The 26901-nt window shown below is 40.7% G+C and overlaps 1 protein-coding gene across 3 annotated transcripts in view; it reads right to left on the reverse strand.

Annotated features, from left to right (window-relative positions):
• Window positions 1–2773: 2773 nt before the first annotated feature.
• Window positions 2774–26901, reverse strand: part of ZMPSTE24 (zinc metallopeptidase STE24) — a 41941-nt gene continuing 17813 nt past the window's right edge. For 2 of the 3 annotated variants that reach the window (XM_058717897.1, XM_058717896.1), the window contains 4 exons: window positions 24578–24762; window positions 12472–12576; window positions 9192–9335; window positions 3736–5480 (listed from right to left, as the gene is read on the reverse strand). In XM_058717897.1, the coding sequence (XP_058573880.1) occupies window positions 5256–5480; window positions 9192–9335; window positions 12472–12576; window positions 24578–24762 (659 nt within the window). In that variant the 3' untranslated portion in view covers window positions 3736–5255. Of the gene's footprint in view, window positions 3684–3735; window positions 5481–9191; window positions 9336–12471; window positions 12577–24577; window positions 24763–26901 lie in introns of those variants that run through there. The other variant, XM_058717898.1, reaches the window with a different exon arrangement.

Below are 26901 nucleotides of genomic sequence, written 5' to 3' on the forward strand. Positions count from 1 at the left end.
GGCAGCAACTTTGGTCTCTCATTTGCTGCTCCATTCCCCAGCGCATAAAACAGTGCCGGGTGTGAGCATCTAGTAACATGGGGACTACAGCTGATAACACTGCCCTGTATAATTAAAACTAAGAATAGAACTTAAATGTTCGCACACACACACACACACACACACACACACACACACACACACACATTTGAAAAGAGAAAAGTTTGAAAAACAAAACCAAAAACCAAACAAGAAACATTCCTGGCACATGATAAGTACTCGATAAATAGTTATTAAATAAATGACTAGTATGTTCAGGATGCTGAAAGGAAGGCGCCACCAATCATCAAGCCAGGAAGGACTTGGTCTCAGCTTGTGTGTGATTGAGGCACGTTCCCAGATGGCCCAGAGCATCCAGGCTCCTCCCTTCCCATCAAGAATGAACCTCCAGGTACGCCTGGGTGGCTCAGTCCGTTGAACGTCTGACTCTTGTTTTCAGCTCAGGTCCTGATCTCGATCTCACCACTTCCTGAGTTTGAGCCTCACATCGGGCTCTGCGCTGATGGCAGGGAGCCTGCTTGGGATTCCCTGTCTCCTTTCTCTCTGCCCCTCCTCCACTCGTGCTGTCTCTCGCAAAACAAATAAACTTTAAAAAACAAAAAAAAGAATGGATAGCCACCACTGGACCTTGAGAGACAAAAGTCTAGTGCAACAAAAAGGCGGTAGGAACTCAACCCCCACCCCTCCCGGTCTGCAGTCAGGAAAAGGGGGATTCAGGAAGCCCGAACTGCAGCAAGCCAGTATTGCATCGAGACAGCCCAGCTCCTTCTCAGAGGCCGAGCAGTCTCTCCTCCATGCGGCCTGCGGAGACTCAGGTCTCAAACCTGCCCCTGGCAGAACTCCAGGAGTCCGGATGATGGGATTTTTGTTTCACTAATCTTTCAACCCAGGTGGCCAGTGTCCAACCCACGCTGCTGGAATCAACAGTGACAAGGGCTTTCAGCCAGAGCTCTGGTGTTTTACCGACAAACAGGGTCTCCAGTTGTCTGCTGGGTACTCTGGCGCTTTCCAAAGGGGGTGTTGAGACCGGGGCGCTGGGTGGGCTTAGAAGCTGAGGAGGCCCTCTGCCAGGTAAGCGTGCACAGGAACGGTGTAGCAGCAGCCCAGAGGCTGCTCTAAAAGATCGGGTGGGAGCAGAAATATTCCCAGGATAAATGGTGGGCTTGTTTCTTAGCCACAGAACAAGGCTTCTGTTGGTGATAGGACCCACAGCCAGTTGCCTTAGTTACTGGGCCTGTGTCATGCTGCTCACGAGGTCACCTTGAACCAAAGCTAGTGGATCTAGCTCCAGGTGGATGAGGAGAAATGTGTCCTCTGCCCCTTGGCCTACCCTGTGTGATAAGCACCTCAAACTCAACCTGTCCAAAACTGAAGTCATTCCCCTCCCCCAAACTGCTTCTTCAGCGCACCCTACCTCGGTGACTAGTTCTAACATCTACCAGGTGCCCAGGCCTGAAACCCACATCATCTTTAACTCCTGCCTTCACCTCCAACGCTAATTCATTTCCAACCCTGTCGATCTCTCCTTTTCACTCATGCAGCAAATGTTCATTCATTCCACAAATACCGTTGTCTCCCCAGTTAGAATGTAAGCTCTACGAAGGCAGTTTTTTTTGTTGTTGCCGTTCTCTTCACTGCTGTATTCTCAGCCTCCAACAATATACAGTGTTTAACGGGAACTTTATATTAGCTAAATGAGTATTATTTGGGATAATATCCATAAGCCTCATTATGGCACACAAGCCCCTTGGGCCTGGCCCATCTTCCTCTTCAGGCTCATTTCTCACTCCTAACTTCTTGCAGTTCCTAAAATGCCCCGGTTCTCGGGGCGCCTGGGTGGCGCAGTCGGTTAAGCGTCCGACTTCAGCCAGGTCACGATCTCGCGGTCCGTGAGTTCGAGCCCCGCATCAGGCTCTGGGCTGATGGCTCGGAGCCTGGAGCCTGTTTCCGATTCTGTGTCTCCCTCTCTCTGTGCCCCTCCCCCGTTCATGCTCTGTCTCTCTCTGTCCCAAAAATAAATTTAAAAACGTTGAAAAAAAAATTAAAAAAAAAAAAATAAATAAAAAAAAAAAATAAAATGCCCCAGTTCTCTTGTTTTTAGACCTGCTGTTCCCTGGAATACCACCCCCACCCTTCTTCAGCTGATTCCTACTCCTATTTCAAAACTCGCTCAGGTCCTCTAGCCATCCTCTCCTCTCCAACTGCCAACTGCAAGCTTCATCCTGCTTACTGGGTGTGGGCAGTCCTGGTTTCACAGACTTTTAGAAAATATGTATCTTCCTATCTGTCTCGGGTCAAACTGGGAAATCCTCCTCCCTGGAACCTATCCTGGATAAGAAGACCCAGAGGCTTTCCTATCTGTGTTGTCTGAACAGGATGGTACCGTTCCACTACGGGCCGTACCTGCCTTCCCACCAAACTACATATAGCCTGCTACACAAGTTACTTGCTCACATCATTGTGGTCTTGAAATGTACGCTTTGAGATAGAAGTTCCTTGTAATTTTCTTTGTATAGCACCTAGGACAGAACTTAAAAACCCTCAGGTAGTACTCGTTAAGCTTTCTGCTAATAATGATAAAACACTCAAAATAGTCAAAGCTACATAAAACATATGTGCAGAAGAATCCAAAGGATTGATGAAGACCAAATGGAAGAAGGCTTCCTCAGGGAGGGGAATACTACCTACAGGATTAAGGATGATGGGGAGAACATAAAGGCCACAGGCAAGCTGGCACCATCACTGGAACTAACATTATTGAATTAATCCTAGGAATTCTGTTCCCATCCTCAACAGAGGGAAAATTTACTAGGAGCTCTCAGACTTCTGCAAAGGGCCAAGTTTGATACAAAGACAATATATACTTGGGGAGCCTGAGTGGCTCAGTTGGTCAAGCATCTGACTTCAGCTCAGGCCGTGATCTCGTGTCGCGGTTCGTGGGTTTGAGCCCCACATCGGGCTCTGCGCTGAAGCTCGAGCCTGGAGCTTGCTTCAGATTCTGTATATCCCTCACTCTCTCTGCCCCTCTCCCGCTCACACACTCTCTTTCTCAGAAATAAACATTAAAAAATAAAAAAACTAAAAAGACAGTATATACTCTACCTCCGCAGACTCGACCTTATTCAGAGATCAACACTGCCGAGGCCCTGCCATTTTACCCGAGGCCTTAATCTCCTTTATCCTGTCCCCTGTATGTTAGGGGGAGAATTAGGGTACAGAGTGCCACCTCCTTCCTTAGCTGGCCTCTCTACTCTTGCCCCTGACAGGTCAGAATCCAGGGAACCCATCAGTACTAGCCAGCCATCCCTATGCCTCTGCCATCCATAAACTGGAGGTGACTAGGTCAAACAATCACGTATCAAAAAGCTAGCTATTGCTGTCACAGGTAAGGGAGCCCAAAGAGGCAGCTGGAGCAGACCAGACAGACCCAAGACAACCTGAGCTGATGGAAGTGGAGGAGTGGTTCCGAAGGAAGCTTCTGAGGAAACCTCAAGAAGCGGTGGCCCTCCGGAGGGGAGCAGGAGGAAGGCACAGAGACGGCTGTGCGCATCAGGCACAGGGCGGCAGTGGCGTCGCTCAGTAGGGCCGCTTCTTCCCACTCGTCACGACCAGCCCTCGGTCCCTCTGGGATAACAAACATACGTCTAGGTAACAAATGACACACGATTTTGTCAAATTAAGCACAAAGTCCATCAATCCGCATTGGCAATTTTTAATGTTTCACTTGTGCAGAACTGAAATTTGTATTCAAAGGCACAGAAGGAAGGAAAGGCAGTTATCACAGCGTGAATTCACAGACAAAGGGTGCTGGATAAAATCATCAGACTGCTCCTCTTTAGCCTTAGGAAAATAAATAATGCAGTACTAAACTAGCTTTATTTTTATTATATTTCCATGTAAAGGCAGTACCCAAATATCAGCTGAGTAAAAGACTTTCTGGCCAGATACCAAAGGTGCACAGCTGATCCGCTTTGGGATGAATGCCCAGAAAGGAAACATTACCAGAGGGTGCAAGCTCCAGGCACAAAGTAAGCTCTCATTCAGAAAATGGACAGAGATTCGAAGCAGTCAAACACACAGCTTTGAAAACTGGAAAAGTAATCTTTCGTGACATTTGTTTTGAAAATAAAAATTAGCTGCACATCAAGAACTGTAATTTTCAAAAATGGAATCAGGCCTGATTAGTACTTACGACTTCCCGATAAAAATTACAAAAATAAAAACTGAAACTCTTCTGTTCTTGAAAGAGATATAAAACTATATTTTTTTCCTGAAATACCATAAAAGAACCATCAGTATTTCACCCTATGTCTCTTAAAATGTCCTTCTGTTCTTCTTTCCACATTCTGCCACTTTAAAAATAGCAAAACCTTTTCAATATGGCGATTGCTGCTAAGTGAAAGGATGTACTGTTTATTGAATCAGAGTATAAATGAGGAAAAAGCTGAAATGTTCTGAAAAATACTAGTTTATGCCGTAATGAGATCATATCCACCAGGTAGAAAGAAAGATAAAGACGGAGATTTTCCTAAAAACAAAAACAAAACCCAGTGATTTAAAACCTTCTAAACATAATTTCTAATTTCAAAGCACTATTTAGAAGCTCCTGATCGGTGTGATGCAAGAGAGGGAACAGAGACATTTGGTAGAACAGAACATATTTCTAATTGGTTTCATTTAAATCACATCAGCCTTACCAATTATTACCTTTCTTCCTTATGTAAAACACTGATTCACCAGGTTAGATCACAAGAACATGGAAGTAAAAACAAATCTCAACTCAGGTCCGAGCACAGTGATTTGGGACCACTGTCTCACTCCCTCACAGACAAAACTCTGGGTGGTGTTCCTCTTTTAAACACAGGCCCCCAAACACCTTATATGCAGGTTCCATATAAGTGTGTAAATAAAACAAGTTCTGTATTTTCTCAAATAATTTTAAAAGTTGATGGTAAAATTAGATGCTAGAGATAAAACCATGCTTTTAAAAACATTAAGCCTCAAAATTTCATCCAGTGTTTTAAGAAATGGATTATTAAAATCATTTTTGAAATGAGATATTAAATGTATTTAAATCTGGGTTTTTCTGTACTTAATAATTTTTCTGAAAAAAAAAAAAAAAAAAAAAAAAAAAAGGTTTAAAAACATCAAGAGCTGGAACATGCTGCCAGGACAGAAATAATCGGAAATGTCTTCAGTCGCAGACCCTGGGCACCTCAGTCTTGTTTTGAACTTTCCAAAGCTTGAAGCCTCTCCAGTAGTGGAGGGTGAGAATAATGCCACATTGAAAACAGCCAGTCCGAAACAGGGAATCCCAAGTTATCTTTGTTTAGTTTGATTAAAGCAGAATATAAGTCTTTAGCTTTTCCAAGTTTCTTGGCAAACGCATCGGCTTGAAACTCAAATCTGCGGCTTAGGACTGTTAGGCAGAAAGAAAGAACCTGAAAAAGTAAACAGAAGGGGTTTGGCAACTGCCCGCCTCTGCGGCCACTCGCGGGCGCATGAGCAAGGCGTGCGGGCATAGTCCAGCTCAGGATAAGAGAAACAACAGGTCCAAAGGAAGATCACTAGTATTTAGGGAACTAAGGTGGGGAATTGTTATAAATTGAGACTTTTCCCCCAAGCAAACAGACCAGAAACAGATATATACCCAAATCAATGTTCTTCTTACCAAAAAAAATACTAATTTTTAAGCATCTGCCAGGTGCCAGCCACTGCTGTAGGCAATTTATGTATTCCCCAACAATCCTACATGGTCATTAGTCTTACTGTTGTTTCACAGATGAGGAAGGTCATGTTCAGAGAGGTGAAATAACTTGGTGGAAGTCACACAGCTAGAAGGTTGTGGCGCTGAGATTCTTGATACCTCCATAGCCCACACACACCACCTTCCTCGGGGTCAGAGTTAAGTCGTAGTGATTTCTATACAGACCCTTTCTTTCTCTATTAAAATATATTCTTGGAGCGCCAGGGTGGCTCAGTCAGTTGAGCGTCCAACTTTGGCTCAGGTCATGATCTCATGGCTTGTGAGTTCGAGCCCCATGTCGGGCTCTGTGCTGACAGCTCGGAGCCTGGAGGCTGCTTCGGATTCTGTGCCTCCCTCTCTCTCTGCCCCAACCCACTCGCATTCTGTCTCTGTCTCTCACAAAAATAAATAAACATTAAAATAAATAAATAAATAAATAAATAAATAAATAAATAAATAAATAAATGTGTGTGTGTGTGTGTGTGTGTGTGTGTGTGTGTGTGTGTGTATTCATTCTTGGGAGGCACCTGGGTGGCTCAGTTGGTTAAAGTGTCCAACTTCAGCTCATGTCATGATCTCACGGTTTGCGAGTTTGAGCCCCGCGTCGGGCTCTGTGCTGACAGCTCGGAGCATGGCGCCTGCTTCAGATTCTGTGTCTCCTTCTCTCTCTGCCCCTCCTCCACTCGTGCTCTGTCTATCTGTCTGTCTCTCTCTCTCTCTCAAAAATTAAAAAACGTATATATATATTCTTGGGGCACCTGGGTGGCTCAGTCGGCTAAGTGTCCAACTTCAGCTCAGGTCATGATCTCACGGTTTGCGAGTTTGAGCCCCACCATCGGGCTGCCCGCTGTCAGCACAGAGCCCGCTTCAGATCCTCTCTCTCTCTCTGTCTCTCTCAAAAGTAAATAAACATTTTAAAAAACTTAAAAAAAAAAAATTCTTGCTCACTAATTCCATATAAGAGGCTATAGTCTACAACCTCAAAACAGAATTTTCTAAAATGTTCTGAGCTATGACAACATTGCCAGAATAAATATCCAGTCTCTGAACGGACCATTACAAATGGGACAAACTTCATTTGAAAATACACATTTCTGAGGGAAAAATAATTTATTTGTATACTGGAGTACTTCAGGTCGAATGACATGAGTTCTAGTTCTTACCTTAAAATACTTCAGCATTAAGACAAAACATAAGTTTAAAAAAGTCTCTCATTTGTACCTCTCACTGCTACTAGCAAATAGAGAGTTTCAAAATGAAGTCTGGGAGTTCCTAATCCCTTCTTAGACATATTCAAAGCTAATATCTGAATTCTGCCTGAAATTTCTCTCCAAATCTTGAATAGACTTTTTGGGACAGAATCATTAAGTGGTCCTCGTCAAGCTATCGATGGATCAATTTTTCTCCTGATTATAAGTGTCCCAGCAAAGCATTCTTTGCTAACCTGCACCTGCTGGCTCTGCTGTACACTGCCAAACTTTTCTTAATATTAAGGGCAATTTCCCCATCTTTCCCAGGAAAATAGCTCTTTCTTGTCATGCCTTCTTTTTAAATTTTATTAAAATTTTTTTTTTAATGTTTATTTATCTTTGAGAGAAAGAGACAGAGCACAAGTGGGGGAGGGGGAGGGGCAGAGAGAGAGAGGGAGACACAGAATCTAAAGCAGGCTCCAGGCTGTGAGCTGTCAGCACAGAGCCCGATGTGGGGCTTGAACCCACGAACTGTGAGATCATGACCTGAGCCAAAGTGGGATGCTTAACGACTAAGCCACCCAGGCAGGCGCCCCATCCTATCAGGCCCTCTTAAACGCTGACAATTAAACATAAGTCTTTTTGTTTAAATACCTAGTTCTTTTGAAACAAATCTCGTGGGCTCTTCAAGATTTTTTAAACAGTTGCTAATATCTCTGTGGATTAATCACGTTTCAAATTACTCTAATACCCCACATTTATTTGGGTGGTTTTTGAAATGAACTCAACCACTCAATATAAGAGAGCAAACAAGCAAAACAAAAATCTCTGAGCAGTCAAATTAGCTGCGGCAAAGAATAACCACTAACACCGTGCATGCCTGTACTTAGAATAGGACCCTTCAAATCAGTCAATCTAGTAACCGTGACCCAATGAGTTTGATGATCTGATTTTCTCGTCTAGGGTAGGTTAAGGATACCAACTAGAAAGGGATAATGACATACAAGAAAGTCACACTGACAGGATCATCAGCCTGACAGTGAGGGAAGAAACAAAAAAATTTGTTAAATAAATAGCACAACTGCTTCAAAAGCAGAGCAGCGGGAGTCACTCAGTATACATAGCTCAGTGTCCTTAAGGCACTCCTGAACTGTGAAGTTCTCTAGAGGTGCCTGGCTGGCTCAGTCAGTGGAGCATGGGACTCTTGATCTCGGAGTTGTTAGTTCAAGCCCCACACTGGGTGTGGAGATTACTTAAAATCTTAAAAAAAAAAAAAAAGTCTTCTTTAACCTCTTTAAGCAGTAACAAACTACATAAGGCATTTTATAAATATTCTCAGTTAAAATAAAAAAGAATTTAAAGGTAACAAATCTCAGTGTTCTGGAAAACTTTGTTAGTTTATGTGGACAATGCTATGCAAATATGATCTATTCCTATTTCTCTTCCAAACCTCCTCCCCCTTTTTAATGGAGAAATAGGATTCATTTAGTTTATCTAAAAATCTTAACTCTACAACCTGTCTCAAAGAGAATTTTTGTCAATGGAGATCACTCAAGATCCCCAATATTATTTCCTGGCTTAATTTATCAAATATCATGACATGCTGCCATCATATTTGTTAATATACAGTTTCATTAATCCATGCCACATCACCTGTATGCAGTCTCCCTACTGGGCAATCCGAGCAGTGATTCTTAAGCCTCACTTACCATAACACCCCGCCCAGTTCTGACTTAGAGGGCCTGTGGTGGGACCCTAAGGCCATTCTGAAGGGGATGGGCGGAGGACACGATCAGGGGAACACTGTCACACTGCCTCCCTTATCCAGCCATACAGGCATTCAACTATCATTGTTTCGTCCCCTCACACACAGAAGATTTTCAGCCAAACACTGGTGAATATGTCATCTAGGACTTAGCATTCTCCTAGTTAATCTCCACCTACCATGCCTCTGAGGTACGTTAGGATCTAAGTTTTCACCACCAAAGTCTAGTCCTCGACTATTCCCCCATTAACAGCATGCAAGCATTTGTTCATTTGGGCTTGGGTTTTTCTGCTACTTTCTTCTACTGGCCAGTAAATCAAGGGACTAAAAGGTTTTGTTTCATCTACTTGTTAAAACTACAGTTTTGTTTATTTCTTTTTTCACTATCCTAACGGTTCTAGATTTGAAATACAAGGGCATATGTAAGATAATTATAAAGATTATACATTACCTCATTGTAAGGTGAAAAAATAAATTGGAAGATGATCAATAATCCAATTAGAGTGGGTTGGCTGTTATAGAAACCAAATGCAGAAAAAAGCTCCTTTCGACCAATTAATACAGCAAACAAGAAGAAACACAGGAAGGAATTCATCTGGAAAGAAAGATACAAAATCTAAGTTATTACTAAGGTGATTTATTTCACTGTGGAATCAGAAATACCAAAAAAAACTAGAATCAGACATCACGGTGCGATTTTAACAATAGTGTTAGTGTAATCAGAGAAACAAGTTATTTAGGTAATTTTACAGTTTTATTCTAGAAAGAAAAATAAAATTTCCCCAAATGTATAAGCTATACAGTTTTTTAGAAGGACAGGTTTAAATGGAGGCTCTAATAACTGAGGGTTTGAAGTGGCCAACAGCAGGGGCACCTGGGTGGCTCAGTCGGTTGGGCCTCTGACTTCAGCTCAGGTCATGATCTTGTGGTTCACGGTTTGAGCCCCACGTCAGGCTCTGTGCTGACAGCTCGGAGCCCGGAGCCTGCTTAGGATTCAGTGTCTCCCTCTCTCCCTGCCCCTCCCCTGCTCGCGCTCAGTCTCACTCTCTCACTCTCTCTCTCTCTCTCTCTCAAAAAAATAAAAACATTTAAAAAAATAATGATAATAATAAAGTGGCCAACAGCAATGAGATATTTTCTTTCTGTAAAAAGTTAAATGGCTAGAATGGATTCTGGCTTTGTTTGCATTAAATCATAATCAGATACAAGGCCTTCCACCTGACTTTGATGTGGAAGCTCCAAGAAACAAGCTTCCCTTGAATACTTTTTAGGACCACTGGAGCTGTACTGAGCAGTTAGGTCCAAGAGAAAAATGGTGTATCTTTAACAATAAATGAGAGAAAAAGAGTCAAAAGTCTGTACCAAAATATGAGTAAAGGGGTACTGGAGTAAGGTAGAGAACAAATACCATTCTTTCCCTTGGCAGGTCAGGATCTTGGGAGACCATAGGTACCATATTTGAGGGTGTTGCTCCAAATCATTTGCCAGAGAACTCAAACACTACCAGCCTAGAGTGGGGCTCAGCATAAGGTTCGCCAGCCCCAGGATGAAGTGCAAGCAGCTCGCCATTCAGCCCTTGTAACCCCGTGGATCCACATGACAAGCTCCTAGAATTATGAAGGTCCTAGAATTATGAGCTATGCATATCATTTTGGTCAAGTAACTACTGTCCTTCTGAAAAACAACTCTGGGTTTGCTACTGTACCCAATAGAGACTGATTCCTGACTGGGACGGCAGGACCCTGCAAACCGAGCTGCCTCTCCTACACTGGATGCTATGCTGGCTCACCTAGCCAGGAAACTGGAATGTCCTGAAGCGCCCCAATATCACGCCTAAGTGGCATATATGTGAGCGGGAATGAAGGATGTCATGAAGGCAGAAGTTAAAAGAGCAGGTAGCCCAAACACCTAGTATGCCAACTCCTGACCCTCTGCCATCCCTCAACCAACCCTATTCATGGGGAGCTCCCTATAATCATTTGATTGAGGAGGAAAAATCCGAGCCCATTTTACAAATAACTTAATACAATTTGCTGGCACCAGCTGAAATGAACTGCTATGGCATTACAGAACCACTCAGGGCTGTTCCTGGCAAACAGTGGTGAAGGAAATACTCTCAGTGAAGGAAACTTCAGTAGTATACCTCATTGCCCACTCAGTCTGGAAGAAGAGAAGGCCTGAGCTGAGGATAAAATCATTGGCAGTGGGTAAATATTGGTTTGGCTGGATGATCAGGGCCTCGGAACAACTCAAGGATGGCTAACAAGAAGATCTGGAAAAGAGATATGTGGAAAAACTTCCAAAATTAGCCCAGAGTACGATGATATATTGGCCCAATGTGAATGTTCACCAAAGGAGTCCATGGTAAAGGAGACTGTCGATAAGGTGGAGAAGATACCTGCTCTGTGGATGTCAGTCAGCCTCTTTCCCTAGACACTCTAGGACTTGGTCAAGGGACTCTTGAACAAAGTGGCCAAGGTGCCTAGAAATGGAGTCAGTGCATTGGTCAACAACCCAGATATTCCCCCCACTGGCTTTTTTTTTTTTTTTTTTAATTTTTTCAACGTTTTTTATTTATTTTTGGGACAGAGAGAGACAGAGCATGAACGGGGGAGGGGCAGAGAGAGAGGGAGACACAGAATCGGAAACAGGCTCCAGGCTCCGAGCCATCAGCCCAGAGCCCGACGCGGGGCTCGAACTCACGGACCGCGAGATCGTGACCTGGCTGAAGTCGGACGCTTAACCGACTGCGCCACCCAGGCGCCCCGACCCCCCCCACTGGCTTTTGATGAGTGCCCAATCTATTAGAAGGGGCAGTCAACCCCACCCACATCAGGTACCACACCTCAGGGACCAGCCGACCACCTCAGGGTAGCCTAATTCCATTGGACCCCTTTCTTCATGAAGGCGGCTGAGACTTTCCTCTTCAGACTGAATACTCTGAACTTGGATTTGGACTTATCTTCTTATCTACTGCCATGTATCCATACAACTAGCCTCAAGCCAAGGAACTCATTTTCTGCTGAAAGATGCAAGGCAACAGGAAGGGCCCATGGGGGCTTACAAATCCTCACACACACCGTCCTCCAGAACCAGCGGCCCTTTAGAAAGGTACAAAGACCTACTTTAGACTCAGTGAAGGCCACACCTGCTCCAAACCAGTCAACAAGATATAGTGCTATTTCACCTGGAGCCTGACAACTATGGTAACAGTTGGTTTAGAGAGTTGATTTAGGTCCCAGAGGAGGAATGTTATAGGAATAGTTATTTTCTTCTTTATCTTTACTACATTTTTCCAACTTCTTTTCAATAGATGTATAATGACTTTTAAAGGAGAAAAAAGTTTACAAAAAAATCCAGCTTATCAAGCCTCACGCTTCTTGATCTTCACAGCTGAGTGACTCTGCAGGCAGTGATGGTGGTGGCAACGATCAACACTGACACAGTCCTAAACACATTCCACGTACTACTCCACAGTCTTTACATGTATTAACTCAGTGAATTCTTACATCAATCCTAGGAAGTATTATCATTCAATAAGGGATGGAGGCAGAGAGAGGTTAAGGAACTTGCCTGAGGGCACAGGGATGAAGTCAAGGAGCCGTGATATGAAGCCAGGTATCCTGGCTACAGAGTCCGTCTTAACCTCTCTACTAGACCACCTCTCCTGCCTGCCATACTTCTCCTCTGACTACCTTGCCATAAAAAGGGAACTGTCACTCCCAACTTACCTGGCTGATAATGATATTTTTGACTGTGTGTCCCAACTTCCAGTGTCCCAGTTCATGGCCCAGTACAGCAAGCACTTCCTCATTTTTACATCCTTGTTTCTTATTCTAAATCAAAGAACACGTTGCAAATAAATTATTAACAACCTTCACAAAGTTTATACCTTTTAACCCAGTAAGAGCCCTTCTTAGATTCTAACTTAAAAAAAAAAAAACAATCAGACTTTTGTGCAAAACTGTTCATTCATTTAACAAAACATTCTCTGAATCACTCCATGGTAGACATTGGGTTAACCACTGGAGAGAGAATCATGAACAAGATAGACATTCCCTGACTTCATGAAACTTATAGTCTAACTTGGATTTGAAAAAAAACAAAAACAAAAACAAATGTTAAAAATATAAATCTTTATCAGTAGGACAACATTTAAATAAATCATGACAAATTTATATGACAGCTATATTATAAACCCATTAGAAATGTTTCAAAAATTATGTTCTGACATGGGAAAACAGTTTACTAGGTGAAGAAAGCATGATACAAAGCTAAAAATAGTGATCCCAATGATGAAAAAATGTGAATGTGCATATAAAAATGAACAACACAGAAATAAATGATGTACATCAAATGTCAACAGTAGTTTTTTCTATGTGATAGAAATTATAGTGATATGTAACTAGCTTATATCTTTCCTATTTTCCAAATTATCTACAAATAAGCACATATCATTTATGATCACAAATACACCATGAATTGCCATTTAAAAAATCAAGACTTCCAAGTTAAGGTAGCAGAAAGAACAAAATCCCCCATAAAACTACGATCAAGAGATTTTTAAGGTATTAAACCCACAAGGAAGGGGAAAACAGGAGAGGTGACAACAGCAACATTTTGGAAGCAGGAAAGCAGATGGACAAGTGATATGGACTTAGCAGACTAAAGAAAGCTGACTCACAAGCCAGCAGTGCAGCAAGCAGAAGCAGCCTGATTTATCCCACACAGTCTTCACAGGGCTTGGGAACTAACAGCACTAGGTACTTCTGGAACTGGGGGAAGGGGGAAGGCAGCTAAAGTAAGAATTGAGTGAGAGTGGTTTCAGCAGCGGTTAAAGCTATAGATTCCTTCTCCAACTCTACACAAAAAAGCAACTGCCCCTGTCCCTGGAAGGAGCCTAAACATTCATTCTCTCTGGGTAAAAGAGGACCTTTCAACTAGCAAGTGGGCCTAGTGGAGGGCCAGGGCACACGAGCATGGTCTGCGTACACAGACTATGTGTCTGTATTAGGTTAGCTATTGTAAGGGTATGCTGAACACTGAGGACTCTCCCCCACCAAGCCCTCTCCCCGCACTGGGCTCCCAGAACACTACCCCCCAGGCAGAGGATCAGATGAGTACTCCCTGGGAACTCTGACCACTCTACCAGGAAACACCTGAGGATACTAACACCCAGGTGTTCTCCAGCAAGAAGCCCACCCAGGTCACCCTTCAGTGAAGCTCAAAGTGGACAAGCCGTAGCTACAGACTCAGAGATTCCAATCAAGTTTTTAGCCCCCATTCTCTTACTAAGGAGTAGACAACCAAGAATTACCAGATATATGAAGGAAGCTGTTAAGATAGAACACTAGAACCTGAAAAAAAGCAGTATGGATGACATAGAAATTATATAAGGAAAATATTTGAATTTTTTTCCCTTCAACACATATGAAGACTGGGCCGGGAAAGATTAAAAAAAAATAACTACAAAAATTGCTAACATTTATTAAACAGTGACTACATACATAGGCCCTCTGTGCTAAATACTTAATTATCTCATTTATATATCAAAATCACCATGACAAAAGTATTCTTACCATACCACTTTATAGATGAGAAAATTTAGGCACAGAGAAGTTAACTAATTTTCCTCTAACCACAAAGCCAAAGTCTAGAATTTGAAGCCAAGTGGTCTGATGCCAGAGACCTGTACTTTCAACTTTTACAAACTATGAATGTAAAAGTATTCAATATTCATCAATCAAATAAGATAAATAACTTTAGTTGACACATATGTAATCATGTGCATATTATTACAATATTACAAAATTAAACATAAATGGCAGGTGGTCATATGGATAATGATATATAATGTTTACTAAGCCAAATAAAATTCTGTCCATAAATTTCCCAGATTCAATGTAAATAGTGCCAAGACACAATGAACAATTTAATCTTACACACACTCACACATGTACACACACATATTCACTCACAAACACACACACACACACACACACACACACACCCCTAGACACCTGAGTCTGGCAATGTTACTAACTAGATAGTCTGAAAAACCCTCAGACATCTAAAAATACTAAGTTATAAATATCCTTTTAGATATATAATTTATTTAGTACGTCAGAAAAAAAAGGAAAAGCCAAAGGTGAGGAGGTGAAATTGAGATCCCTTGCACAAATCCACGAAAGGCTACACTGAGTCAAAGAGTGAGCTAGGAAAAACTACAGTGGCAAAATAACCCAAATTTGTCAAGTCTCACCTAAAGTGGAAAAAAAATATTTCTTACTAAAATTCAAAATCATTATCTGTATAATATGGTCCAGAAAAATCCCAAGCTGACCGATTAAAATACTTCTGGTTTGTTGGCACTGGGGACAGATGACCCAAGCAAATGCAAATCCTCTATTGAGGATTGTACCCTAAACCCAGACCCCTCAGGATTCCTAAAGATTAAAATCAGTGATGCATTATGAGGTCACAATAAAAATCACCAAAGACTTCAGAAGACAATGGAACAATGAGTAAGTTAGCAGAAACAATAAAGAGCACCATTAGCTCCATAAGACTTCAGATAATGGAACTATTAGCTACAAAAAAAACAAAAAACAAAAAAAACCAGCATGCTTTACACAAAGAAGAGATCTAAAAACACTGAGGAAGGAACTAGAGAATTCCAGAAACAACCAAACTGGTTTGAAAAAGAAACAAACAGAGCTTTAAAACTGAAACACAACAGGCTGGCTAAAGAATAAATGGATTAAATATACCTAGAGAAAAGAATAAAGAGAGGAAAAATATGAAACAGTGTTCACCGCTTGTGGAAGACAGAATGAGATAGTGTGACATTCATGTAACTGGAATTCCAGAAAGACAGACTGGAGAGAATGGGAGAGAAGCAACACTCACAGATACAACTGGCCAAGAATTTTCAAAACTTCAGGAAAGATCTAAGTTGTTAGATTTAGGAATCACAATATATCCCAAGTAGGACTGAGATAAAGAAGTCCATACCTGCAGAACATGAAAATCAAAGAGAAATCTTAAGAACCACCAAAGAGAACTATAAAGAAATGACAAAAGCTCAGAGTAGACTTTTTCAACAGGAACAAAAGCCACAACACAATGGAATGGCATCTTTAAAGTGCTAATATAAATAGCTCAATGAGACAGTCAGTCCTGGGTCGCCTGGCTGGCTCAGTGGGTTGAGCATACAACTCTTGATTTTGGCTGCGGTCATGATCTCATGGGTTGCTTAGGATTCTCTCTCTCTCCCTCTCTCTGCCCCTCCCCTGCTTATGTTTTCTGTTTCTCTCAAAATAAACTAAAAAAAAAAAAAAAAAAAAAAAAGATAGTCTTAAATTGACATCTAAGCATGAGAATGAAATAAAAACAAAATCCAAAAATTTCTTAAGAAGTTGCTAAGACATATACTTCTGGAAAAAGGAAAGTTATTTCTGAAAGGAAGGTATAAGATGAATAGGGAATGGTAAGCAAAGAAACAGGTAAGCATGAGTAAATCTAAAAAATGACTGTATGAAATAATAATTATAATGCTAATTTGGGGGATAAAAATAAAACACAAGATGAAAGGAGGAATTGGATCAAAGTGTATATGGTCCCTGGATTGTTCAGGAAGCAATGAACATACTATATATTTTAAGATTTTAAGTTATATGGGCAATCCTAATTTTTTTTTTTAATGTTTATTTATTTGTGAGAGACAGAGAGACAGAGTGTGAGCGGGGCAGGGGCAGAAAGAGAGGGAGACACAGAATCTGAAGCAGGATCCAGGCTCTGAGTTGTCAGCACAGAGCCCGACGCAGGGCTCGAACTCACAGACTGTGAGATCATGACTGGAGCTGAAGTCAGACGCTTAACCGACTGAGCCACCCAGGTGCCCCCGGGCAATCCTAATTTTTAACAGCAGTCACTGAAAGCACAATCATACAAGAACCTTCCAACCTGAATTACAACTCAAACAGAATTTTTTTTTAATTTTTTTTTTTTAATGTTTTATTTATTTTTGAGACAGAGAGAGACAGAACATGAACGGGGGAGGGGCAGAGAGAGAGGGAGACACAGAATTGGAAGCAGGCTCCAGGCTCCGAGCCATCAGCCCAGAGCCCGACGCGGGGCTCGAACTCACGGACCGCGAGATCGTGACCTGAGCTGAAGTCGGACGCTTAACCGACTGAGCCACTCAGGCGCCCCTCAAATAGAATTTTTTAAAACCCTCAGTCAGTTGTTTAAAAAAAAGGCATGAAGATGTACATGTGTATGTTCAGGGGTGGGGTGGGGATACAGGAAGGACAGAAGAAAAAGGCATAAAGTAATATGGCAGAAACAATTCCAAGTATCAGTAATCACAACATATATAAATAAACTAAGCTGGTCAAAAAAAAAAATAGTGACTCTCAATCATAAATCTACCTACATGCTATGTATAAGGCATCTAAGACAGGATGGTAAGTTGAGAAGTAAAAGGATGATTGAGTTAGTGGTGGCTCACTGCACGTGATAAAAATAAATAAAAACCACTGAATTATACATTCAAAAATGGTAGAAATGGTAAATTTTAGCTCAAGAAATTTTTTAAAAAATGGATGACATCTAGCAAACATTAACCAAAAGAAAACTGGTGAGCTGTATTAACGTCAGACAAAATCAACTTAAACGGCAACTTAAGGGGCGCCCGGATGGCTCAATAGGTGGAACATAGGACTCTTGACCTCAGAACGGTGAGTTCGAGACCCAACCCATGTTGGGTGTAGAGATTACTTAAAAATTTAAAAAAAAAAAAAAAAGAAAAGAAAAGAAACTTAAAGGCATTACTAAAGAAGGTCACCACAGAATTCACCAAAGGTTCAATTTACCTTTGGATGCATTAATTCTAAATTTACATGTATCTAATATTATTTCCTCAGAATACATTTATTCTGACAAATCTATCATAATAGAGGATGTTAACATACTTCTCTCAGTAACTGAAACACCAAGCAAATAAAATATCAAAAAGATATAAAGATGTGAGCCAAATAAGCTAAATAAGCTTGACCTACTGACACACACAATATCCTGCAACAATTAGAGAACTTATATCCTAGAAAGTAAAGGCCAAGGGTTTTGAAATATACTCCAGATACTTAAAAGGGTGAGGTACAAAAAAACCCAGATGAATTGTGGAATTGATTTTGTTTTATGCAGTTTAGAAAAATGCAACCTAATGGGAACACAAGCAGTAAGATTTATTGGAATCTAGATATTCTACCACCTTTCCCCTCCTTCCCCAATTCCTCCTTTTTAAGGAGATGTCCATTTAAAGTGAGGCTGGGTAGATACATGAGAAAGAGGATAAAGAGATTTGCAAGATAGTATTGACATTTATTATCTCTTTTCCTTTCAAGTATTAGAATTTAGGCCAGAGCAAGAACCGATAAGAAAACTGGCCTAGTTCTTTAAAAGACAGAGAGACATTCGTGCACCTGCACCTTCAGGGCCATTAAGAAAGAATCACAATTTAAAGCACCAATTAGTAGACATCTATTCTAAGGGGGAAATTAAGACTGAAGATCCACATATGAAGATATTTGCTGCAAGAATATTTTTAACAACAAAACACTGGCAATAATCCATATATCCAATAGGAGGAAAAAGATGGAAAAAATGAGTTTATAAAGACTAGAAATACATATAGTAAGATGTTTATGGTCAGGCGGATTAGTCATGTTTTCTAAGTTTTCTATTGCTTTCATAAGCAAAAATATGGCTGTTTTGTTTAATAATAAAAATAATAGCTCCCACCCATTAATGGCCTATGTGTGGATCAGACATTTTACATGCACCTCATTAATCTCCACTGCTAGAAGGCAGCTATCATTTGCCTAATTTTATATAAAGTAACTTGGTCCTCAGGCTTCTGTTTTCACTAGTTCCCAGCTTCCCAGTATGAACTATGAATTCTTTCATTAAACAACCAGCTCTCTACTAGATGGTGCAGGTTCCTGTGTCTAGGTTTAGGAAGCTATATATATATATATATGTGTGTATATATATATATATATATATATATATTTTTTTTTTTTTTTTTTTTTTTTTTTTAAGTTTATTCATTTGAGAGAGACAGAGACAGCGCAAGTGCCAGAGGGACAGCAAGGGAGGGAGACAGGGAATCCCAAGCAGGCCCCTCCACTGCCAGCATGGAGCCCAACAGAGGGCTCGAACTCACGTAAGGTGAGATCATGACCTGAGCCGAAATCAAGAGTAGGACGCTTAACCAGCCGAGTCACTCACGTACTACTAGGAACCTACTTAGAAGTGCACAGAGTCACATTCAAAGATACGGAATGAAAAGAGCTTAAACAGGGTCCACTAACAGACTCTTGTTTTTTTGTGACAGATTCTTAGACAAAACTGAATTTTCTTTTCTTCCCACACTAATTTCACAGAACAGAACAGAAAGAAGCACCACTTTCTATAGCACTTGCTTTTTCACAGGATTCATACACTGACTCGTTTGATCCCAACACCACCAAACTGGGCAGGAGAGGAATATTATCTTCATTTTAGAGATAAAGAAGAGGAAGCTGAGAAATTAAAAATGTCTTAAGATCAGGGTGCCTGGGTGGCTCAGTCGGTTGAGCGTCTGACTTCCGCTCAGAGCCTGGAGCCTGCTGTGGATTCTGTGTCTCCCTCTCTTTTGGCCCCTCCCCTACTCATGCTCTCTCTCTCTCTCTCTGCATCCAAAGTAAACATTAAAAAAAAAATTTTTTTTTTTAAATGTCTTAAGATCGGGGCGCCTGGGTGGCTCAGTCGGTTAGGCGTCCGACTTCGGCTCAGGTCACGATCTCGCGGTCCGTGAGTTCGAGCCCCGCGTCAGGCTCTGGGCTGATGGCTCAGAGCCTGGAGCCTGCTTCCGATTCTGTGTCTCCCTCTCTCTCTGCCCCTCCCCCGTTCATGCTCTGTCTCTCTCTGTCTCAAAAATAAATAAACGTTAAAAAAAAAATTAAAAAAAAAAATGTCTTAAGATCATCTCACTTGTATGGCGTGGGTAAAACCTGACCCCACATCTCTGTAGCCTGTGCACTTTCCATTTACTCTTACTAACTGGGAAGACTTAACATAACCCTAGCCCTTGCTGGGAAATACTTTCTTCTACAAAGGGGCAGCTTTTCTATAATTTTACTTTTCCTTTTAAACTACTTTTGAGACAGGTTGTTCCAAATATTCTCTTTGTCTGCTGAAGGGTAAAATCCTAGAGTCAAGTTTCCTAGACATCTTTTTAAATGTTAATAACCAGTATGGAAACATTCATCAAAATGTACTAGCTCTCCCTGAGAGAAGGGATTTCAGATAACTTAGTTTTCTCCTTTAAACTTCTGTTGAAAATGAAATGCTTCATTTTCTCCACCTCATCCAGATTGAACGCGCCCCCCCCCCCCCACCAATGTGTTGTACATAGTAGGTGTTCAGTAGCAGGTCCTGACTAAACCAGATTCCTAAACTTCTGCTACATCTGTGTACTCTCTATGTGACTATTTACTCAATAGCTTTCTCTAAACCAATTCACTTTTTAAAACTTAGCCTTGTCCTAAATGACAATATTTATGAAATCACTATATGCTAGTTTTATCATTGTCCTAATATACATTATTAAAGATATAGCTATTCAAATTTAAAATACTAATATACTCCCTAAAATAGTATGGCACATACACTGGAAAACACTGCAGTTAATGAGTGTTGAGTCAATCTTTGTTCTTTTCTTTACTGAGTTTTTTATTTTAATTCCAGTATAGTTAACACAGATTGTTATATTAGTTGCACGTGCACAATATGGTGATTCAACAATTCTATACACTACTCAGTGCTCATCATGATGAGTGTGCTCTTAATCCCCTTAACCTATTTCTCTCATCCCCACGCCACCTCCCCTCTGGGAACCATCAGTTTGTTCTCTATACTTAAGAGTCTGTTTGTCGGTCTCTCTTTTTTCCCCTTTGCTTATTTGCTTTGTTTGTTAAATTCCACATATGAGTGAAATCATAAGGTATTTGTCTTTCTCTGTGTTGAGTCAATCTTTGACTTCCTTCACTCCCCACAAGCACAATCACCAGGTACTTTAAATCCATCTTTTATTGTGACTCTTGAACTTATTCTGACCTCTCACTCTATGCAGACTCTCTTTATTTCATGCTTACCTTGATGCACTAGGCCCCAGAAGTCTCTCTGCCTCCAATCTGTTCTATCCTATATGCTGCCACCAAATTGTAATCTTCCTAAAGCAAGCTTTGGCTTCTACCCAAATCAATAACCTTCCTGGCCATTGGAGACAACCACTCAACATCTTCAGGAAGAATTTTACAAACTGGTCCCAGTGTACCTTTCCAGCCCCATCTATAAGAATACATTTAATCATTAGTCTTAGAAGAGCCAGTGTGTAGTTTTTATGTCTGTATCATTTTATTCATTTCATAACTTTGACCTGAAAAGCCCCATTCCTAAGTCAAAATTCTGCTTAGTTCAAATATCTTCTCGTTTAAGAAAACGGTCTACTAGGGGGCGCCTGGGTGGCTCAGTTGGTTGAGCGTCTGACTTTGGCTCAGGTCTTGATCTCATGGTTCCTGAGTTCAAGCCTCACGTCAGGCTCTGTGCTGACAGCTCAAAGCCTGAGCCGGCTTCAGATTCTGTGTCTCCCTCTCTCTCTGCCCACCCCCACTAATGTTCTGTCTTTCTTTCTCAAAAATAAATAAACGTTAAAAATTTAAAAAAAAAGAAGAAAACTATCTATTAGAATCCTCATTAACCTCTTAATTTCTAAAAGCCACACTATTCCAGCCATTCATGATGTTTACCACACTCTGCTTTAATTTATGGGCTATTTGTGTACAGGGCTCATCTCTTCCACTAAAGGTTCTTCAGGACTATGTCTAAAGTATTTTAATCATGTAACTTATACACAGGTGCTAAAATATTTGTAGTTATCAATGAAATACAGCAAAAAAGCCAGCAAAATAACTCAGAGACTCCACTCAACACATTTCAAAAGACTATCTAATCTTTTTTAAGATTTACTGAAAGAATCTGTCCTCCTAGAAACAGGAGAAATACTAGAAACAAGAGAAAGAAAGAATACTGTTCTCTTAGACACTAAAGATCAGTAATTTCAACACACTGTTTGAAATCAGTGGGCCACTATCTAACATCATGGTTTGGCTATTATGTTACCCCTGTTCCTCATCCCTGGATGTGGGTACCTCTTAAGCAGAGTGACCTGCTGACCTTGCATGGTTCCCTCGTGCTGTCCCCGAGTTACCCCTTCTGGACTTCAGTGTTCCTACTGATGACATGACCTTAAGATCTCTTCTTAGCTTAAAAGCCTGACTCTTGGTCAAACCAAAGTGACTTTTTTTTTTTTTTTTTTTTTTTTTTTGGGACAGAGAGAGACAGAGCATGAACGGGAGAGGGGCAGAGAGAGAGGGAGACACAGAATCGGAAACAGGCTCCAGGCTCCGAGCCGTCAGCCCAGAGCCTGACGCGGGGCTCGAACTCACGGACCGCGAGATCGTGACCTGGCTGAAGTCGGACGCTTAACCGACTGCGCCACCCAGGCGCCCCCAAAGTGACTTTTATTCCAACGTCCTAACTGGCAGGATAACCCTACTTCAAAAATAAGCTAAATTACAGGAGTTAACCCTCTCCCAATGCTATTTAATCCCTTCACAGAATCTTGCCCCGTGTACATATTTATAACAGGCAAGGCCACTTTATTGGACTATCTTTTTAGGATCAAAATGTATGTTCAAATGATAATACTTCCTAGTAGTTAGAATGTATAAAATGGAGTACAAAGTATCTCACCTATATTATTTCTTTTAATCCTCAGAGCCCTAAAGGCAGGCAGCTTCAGCCCAGTGTTTCTCAACTAGTTTCCTAGTTCTCCTAGGAACTAGTTTCCCAACTAGTTTCCTAGTTCTTGCCCCCCAAGCCCTGCCCCCAAGGGCTATCTGGCAATGTCTGGAGAGATTTTTCAGTTGTAACAGGTGTTGGTGGTAGGGAAGGTTGATACTGGCATGTAGTGGGGAAAGGCCAGGGATGCTGCTAAATATCCTATGATGCACAAGATACCCTCCCACAATAAAAATCACCTGGCCCAAAATGTCAATAATGGCAAGGTGAGAAACCCTGCAGCAGTATCTTTTAATTAAGAAATCAATGATTCAGGGGTGCCTGGGTGGCTCAGTCGGTTAAGCATCTGACTCTTGATCTCAGCTCAGGTTAAGAATTCACAGTTCATGAGTTCAAACCCCGCACCAGGCTCTGTACTGACGGCTCAGAGCCTGCTTGGGATTCTGTTTCTCCTTCTCTCTGCCCCTCACCGTCGTGTGCACATGACACATGTGCATGCTCACTCTCTCAAAATATATCAACTTTAAAAAAAAGAAATTAATGATCTAGGGTCGCCTGCGTGGCTCAGTTGGTTAAGGGTCCAACTCTTGATTTTGGTTCAGGTCATGATCTCATGGTTTGTGAGTTTGAACCCCATGTCAGAGCCTGCTGGAGATTCTCTCCCTCTCTCTCTGCCCCTCCTCCCAACTCTTTCTCTCAAAATAAATAAATAAACTTAATAAAAAAAAAAAAAAGAGAGAGACAGATCAATGATCAATCATTTAGAGAACTTAACATATTGCCTAGAGTTATACAGAACCAAAATCATCTCTGAATGACACCAAGGCCAATAGCATATTCCAATACATATAGAAATACTGCTGGCTGTTCCTGATTAAAACTGTGCTGTTTCTTATCATTGTCCCTTCTTCCCCCAGTTAGTCTTGGTACTTTAGATCAAGAGTCATATGCTCTACTGACTGAGCCAGTCAGGAGCCCCCCGAAAAAGCTTTCTGAGACTCAAGTCAGATTTAAGACATGTCTTCTCCTGTGCTCCCCCTGCATTCAGTATACATAGCTTCACTGTTACAATTATATTTCTCCCCTTCAGATCACAAGCTTCTTGAGATCTTCCCTCTTTATTTTTGCATTTCTAGTGCCAGGCAAAGTGTCTCAGCACAGAATATAGGTTTCATAAATATTTGTCAAACAAACAAAAGAAAGCCGACCACATTATATAGTGTACCCAAGGACACACAGCTACTAAATGACAGAACCAGGATTCAAATCCAAGTCTCTCCATTGCCAAGCCTATCATTTCTGCATCTCAATGAGGTAAAAATCAAATGTTTATCTCCTCTTTGGCCTACCTGTGGGAAGTCTTTGATCATAAACATATCAAGAATATATATGAAGTCCTGGGGCGCCTGGGTGGCGCAGTCGGTTAAGCGTCCGACTTCAGCCAGGTCACGATCTCGCGGTCCGTGAGTTCGAGCCCCGCGTCAGGCTCTGGGCTGATGGCTCGGAGCCTGGAGCCTGTTTCCAATTCTGTGTCTCCCTCTCTCTCTGCCCCTCCCCCGTTCATGCTCTGTCTCTCTCTGTCCCAAAAATAAATAAAAAAACGTTGAAAAAAAAAAAAAAAAAAAAAAAAAAAAAAAAAGAATATATATGAAGTCCTGTTTTAAAGACAGCTTATAATCGTAAGAATTTTCCTGTCTTACACTTCCGATTTCCATGTGTACATTCTATAAAAGCTTGAGAGGTAGTTAGCATGTAATAATAGTGATAGTCTCTCCCAAATACCAGAATTATAAAGGTGCCACGGTGTTCTTATTTGGTAGTCTCCTTTAATTCACCACTCACTGCACAGAAACTGATATTATTCTGAGCTGTCATAGTAACTGTTTATAAAAACTGAGCCCAGGGCCTCTTAGGAAAAGAAAAACTCACTTTAACGTTAGCTTTTATTTCTTCACTGTCCCCTTCTCCATCTTTGCGGGCTTCCATGCCAGACTCCTCCAGGATGGCTTTGTTTAGTACAGAATACTCTTCTAGTAGAGTGTCAAACAAAACTATGCGCTTGTTCTTGAAGAAGCCATAAAAATAAGCATTGCTGTGGGAAGAGCGTTTAGATCCTAAGGAAAAGACAGTTCAAAGCATGGAAAAGAATTAAAAAGTCTGGGGTCCTCTGGTGAGACTCCTAGAAATTGCATTACTGCAAAGGACATTAACATTTTCAAACTGTTTAATACCTGAAGAAAAATGTATCAACATAAATCACCACCAGCAGTGGAGACTGTCTGTTTTCCTGCCATATTGCCAACAAATATTTGTGCTCAGCACAGCTTTACAGCAATAAGGAAAGTCTAAATATCCAACAGTAGTGGAATGACTGAATTACGGTAAAGCTGCAAAATGGAATTTAAACAGCCAGAAAAAAGCAATACTTTTGAAAGAATCTTAACAAGATAGAAAAAAAGTTCACCAATATACTGTGAAGGATACAAAACTTCATGTATATAAGGTTCCATTGTTGTCATGAAAAAAAAAATACATGTAAATAGAAAAGCATAAACACAAGCCTATGAAGACACATATCAAAATATTGAAGTGTTTACCATTGGCTGCTAGAACTATAGACTTTTGTTCCATCCTTTATACTTTTCAAGGCTTTTAAAAATAAGTATACTTACTTCTAGAATCAGAAGAAAATTAAAGCTATTTTTAAAAAGACTGGAAAAAAAAAAAAGAACATACTTAACAGTATGTGGCTAACAGGAGCTGAACTATGGTTGATTTTTTTATTTGATTCTTTATATTTTTCTTTATTTTCTAAATGTTCTACACTGTATAGAGACATTAGTGGTTAAAAGCAGACTTTGGGTTCAAATCTTGGCTCTGCCATGTACCAGTTGTGTAAATGTAAGAAACTTCCTTAATCTCTTTAAGCTTCATTTACCTGTTCATGGTAAAAGCTAATCTCTAGCTCATTGAACTGGATTAAAGATTACATGAGAAATTCTAAGTAAATCAATTGTATACCACCTGATCCATAAACTACTACTATTACTTATATACATTTCTTAAAAAGAAATGATAAAACATTTGTTTCTCCTGAGAATTTGAGATGTCTCACAGAAAATGCGTATTTTGTATCTATTCACACTTCTAGTATAAAATATGCTTAATATATATATATATATTTATTTATTTATATATATATATTTTTTGAATGTTTGTTTATTTTTGAGAGAGACAGAGACAGAGTGTGAGTGGGGCAGGGGCAGAGAGAAAGGGAGACAGAATCTGGAGCAGGCTCCAGGCTCTGAGCAAGCTGTCAGCACAGAGCCTGACATGGGCTCAAACTCACAAACGGTGAGATCATGACCTGAGCCGCAGTTGGATGCTTAACCAACTGAGCCACCCAGGCGCCCCAACAATATATTTAGAATACAGTATATTTACATATATAGAAGTATATATGTTTAGAATATGGTAAGACTTTGATAAATATTAGCCTATTTATGTGTTTATTTTTTCATCTTTTGGTTTTGTTGCCTAGAAATTAAGAGTCAAACACGTGGTCCAATTTTGTCAGTAGTTCAGGACCTCAGCATCTGGAAAGTTATGTGTAATTCAGAGGTCTTACACTTCTATCTCATTTATGTCTCCTTCGATTCTAATTTTTAAATTAAAAATACTTCTTAGAAGCTGCCTTATTTATGGAAGTAGGCAAATTGTACGCTTATAAATAAAATAAAATAAAATTAATATCTTAAAGTGTAGCTCAAGGAATACCTATACCAAAATCACCAAGAGGAGCTTGTTAAAAGTAGATAATAAAACACCTGGGAATGGAGCCCAAGAATCTGTCTTTTAGCAAAACTTCCAGAATATTCTTATAGTCACTAAAGTTTAAGAGTCCCTGCTCTAGACCATAAGCTTTTTGTATCACTGTACTGGCATGTAGTATATTCAATGATGCTTGTTTACTGAATGGGTTAATGATACCACTTGAGATACGAAGTAATATACTTGAGAATTCTGAAAAACCAATGTAAGGCACCGCCATTTGTGTCTTCATGTCTTATGATGTCTTACCTTCACCTACCAGCAGCATTTTTTGTTTATCTATTTATGTAATCTCCACACCCCATGGGAGCTCAAATTCACAGCCCTGAGATCAATGGTCACTTGCTCTCCCAACTCAGCCGGCCAGGCACCCCCTCAGCAGCATTTGACACAGCTGACCACTCCTTCCCTGAAAGACTTTC

The sequence above is a fragment of the Neofelis nebulosa genome, chromosome 2 (assembly GCF_028018385.1).
Source record: "Neofelis nebulosa isolate mNeoNeb1 chromosome 2, mNeoNeb1.pri, whole genome shotgun sequence".
NCBI lineage: Eukaryota > Metazoa > Chordata > Mammalia > Carnivora > Felidae > Neofelis > Neofelis nebulosa.